The sequence below is a fragment of the Anneissia japonica genome, unplaced genomic scaffold (genome assembly GCF_011630105.1).
Source record: "Anneissia japonica isolate Jap-2015-1 unplaced genomic scaffold, ASM1163010v1 scaffold573_len2283161_cov171, whole genome shotgun sequence".
Taxonomy (NCBI): Eukaryota; Metazoa; Echinodermata; class Crinoidea; order Comatulida; family Comatulidae; genus Anneissia; species Anneissia japonica.
Genome location: NW_022719802.1, coordinates 1,040,152 through 1,042,946, shown reverse-complemented (window position 1 = coordinate 1,042,946; position 2,795 = coordinate 1,040,152). Strand labels below are relative to the sequence as shown.

At 38.6% G+C, this 2,795-nt stretch overlaps 1 protein-coding gene across 1 annotated transcript in view; it reads right to left on the bottom strand.

The window, feature by feature from the left end:
• Positions 1-2,795, bottom strand: part of LOC117110994 (aqualysin-1-like) — a 12,868-nt gene that overhangs the window by 3,747 nt on the left and 6,326 nt on the right. Inside the window, exons 5-6 of the mRNA XM_033253850.1 lie at positions 1,955-2,139; positions 427-598 (exon numbers count right to left, since the gene is read on the bottom strand). Of these exons, the coding sequence (XP_033109741.1) occupies positions 427-598; positions 1,955-2,139 (357 nt within the window). The remainder of the gene's footprint in view (positions 1-426; positions 599-1,954; positions 2,140-2,795) is intronic.

Sequence of the window (2,795 nt, the reverse complement as noted above, 5' to 3'; positions counted from 1 at the left end):
AACGATATCCTATTCACATGTATATATAAAATAGGTAGACAAAATGAAATAACATTTTTCAGAAGGTGACAACTTTGAAGCATAGATTTTATTAATTAATTTAAAAAAAATTGGAGTTTTTTCTTAACCCTGGTTTTTTGTTTGAACTCGGACTAGCTGGTACACAATACCATGGAGAAAAGACTTCCTTCCTCCACGACAAAGACAAAACGACTGTCGGCCTTTATTTGACGATCACAATTTACTGTACTGTTTGTTGACCGTACATGCTGTCTACGATTTTATTTTTGTATACATATTATTGAAACTTTACTGTAAATGTTACCGTAAATGTTTACAGTGTATGAATATACTCTGATTTACAGTCTCATTGCGAGACGTAAAATGTTTTAATTGTGAACAAAAACCTTGGTACCTTCTACCTACCTGCAACATGAGGACATGCCATTGACGTTCCGGTTAGTGTCTGTGATGAAGTGTCTGAATCAATCCAAGCACTCACGATTTCCTCTCCTGGTGCGATTATATCAATACATGACCCCTCATTTGAAAATGTTGACCATTCATCATTTTTGTTAGAAGAACTTACAGATATCACCTACGAAATAAATATAATATTAAAATTAATGTCTTCTAAACGCTTAGTTTCAATGAAATCGCTACACAGTCGCTACAGCGGTTTCACGGTAGTCTTTGCAATGCGTAGCTGTCCCCGACGGAATCAGGAATGCTCTCTGAAGATAACTCCGTTTCCATACAATATAGCTACGCAATCGCTACAGCGTTTTCACTGCAATCCTTGCACTGCTTAGCTGTTCCAGAAGGAATCGGGAACGCTCTTTGATTCAACTGACCAATCAGCGTCGCCAAAGGAGTAGGCGATAGCGTGTAATAATTTTTATGGAAACCAGGCTTTAGCCGATCTCCGACGTCCTTGATGCCTAAATGAATGGAGTTTGCCGGGCATACATTAGGCCTAGACTGTCTACGAGACCAAAATACCTCAAAAGAATATGATCAGGTTTGTGTCTGGTGATGGATTAAAGCATTTTTGATATGCATTAAACATTCTTTTCCAATGAAGGATGCAATTCAGGGGATGCACTGAGTTGCAACTATGAAAGGATTTTTTTGTTTTAAATAATTAGGAAGCTGCACAAGGACATTCTTGAAAAATGTTTTATGCATCGCATTTTTTACCATTGACATTAAATACAACTGAAATAACTATGCAGTATATCTCTATTAATTAAATACTAGACTATTTATAACTATAGATATTAAAATATCTGTCAATGTATGAGAGACAGTGTTGGAGCCAGGAATTCAAAATAAAGAGGGGGCCCAGGGAAGGACGTCACTTTCACAGGTGAATGGTCTATCTAGAAACTCCACTTCAGCCTAACCATGGTTGGGGTTGAAGTAAGACAAATTATGATTATGACACCTCTAGATGGCCCGCTCAGACATAAGTTTGAATATAAATTATTTTTTTCTAAATTTGTTTAGGAAATAATTTAGGAAAAAAATTGGAGGCCCTGGGCCGGTTCCCCCTCTTTCTTAAATCGGTCACTGAGAAGGGTCTTAAAATTTCGAGTGGAGGCTAATGGTGTTGGTTCTGACGTTCTGGGAAATCAAAATGTTTTATAGGCCATTTTAAGCAGAGGTTTTAGAACGTATTGTGCGCTTAGAAAACAATTTCTTTGAAGGTGGAGGACCGTATAATGTTCCGCAAGCACTCCTCTGAATTGTTCTTCAATTGAAATTGAAGTGCAGTGAGGTATAAAGAAACTGCTGGTAAATTGCAATAAAGTCGGCGTAAGTACTGCAAAGAAAATGGAATTTAATTACCGACTTGATGACGTGTTCAGACATTCTTTAACAACAGCATCAGACATTCTGTCAACAACAGCATAAAGGCCTATGATATACAATACAATAGTTTTTGTTTTACCTCCACTGCAGACGCAGGAGACGTAGTGCATGCGTCGCTTGCTTCGTTTCCCGACGCTGCTACCAGGACGACACCAGATTGCACCAGAGAGTCGGCAGCATTATTAAGAGCCATAGATAGTGTCCCTCCCAACGACATTGATGCAACGGCGGGTTTTGATGCATTTGCAGCAACCCATTCCATACCTTTATTTTGATTGAAGAAACAAAAAAATACTTGGATACAGTAAGTATATTGGGTTATGGACCTAGCATTATTAAGGAATCTGCAATTGAAAAATAGTTACTCCAAACGAGATTCTAAATCTGACCTGCTTTGTCAGATGTCTTAACAAACTTTAGCACTTGGCTTCCTCGAGACTTTCCGCTTATACACATCTAGATGTGTATAAGAGACAGCTCGCGATCCTTCCTGAAAACGGAATAATTATTGCTAAAAAAAACCTCAGATGATGCTATTTGTGGATTCAACCAAGTCTCAGTTATTATAACCAAGTCCGAGTTGTCTCTGTGTATGAGCTTAAGCTGCGTGATAATGCTTCGAGCGTTGAAGAGTTCGACCTGTAGGCCTACTCAATGCTGATTTTTTTCAGGGAATCCCGTCGCATGCTGTTTACATTTGAGTCATTTGTTATATTGCACATGACGCAACGTCGGAGCGGTAAGTTCCTTTCTGGTGACGAACAGTAGGTAGGCTACTTACAATAGGCAGATTAGGCCTACTACTTGCCTTGGTGTTGTATACAATAACATTTGCTCAAAGATCGCATAGCCATGGAATATCTTGTTCTACTCAAAAAATTTCCAAACATGATGACTTATCCCGAGGCATAATGCATGGC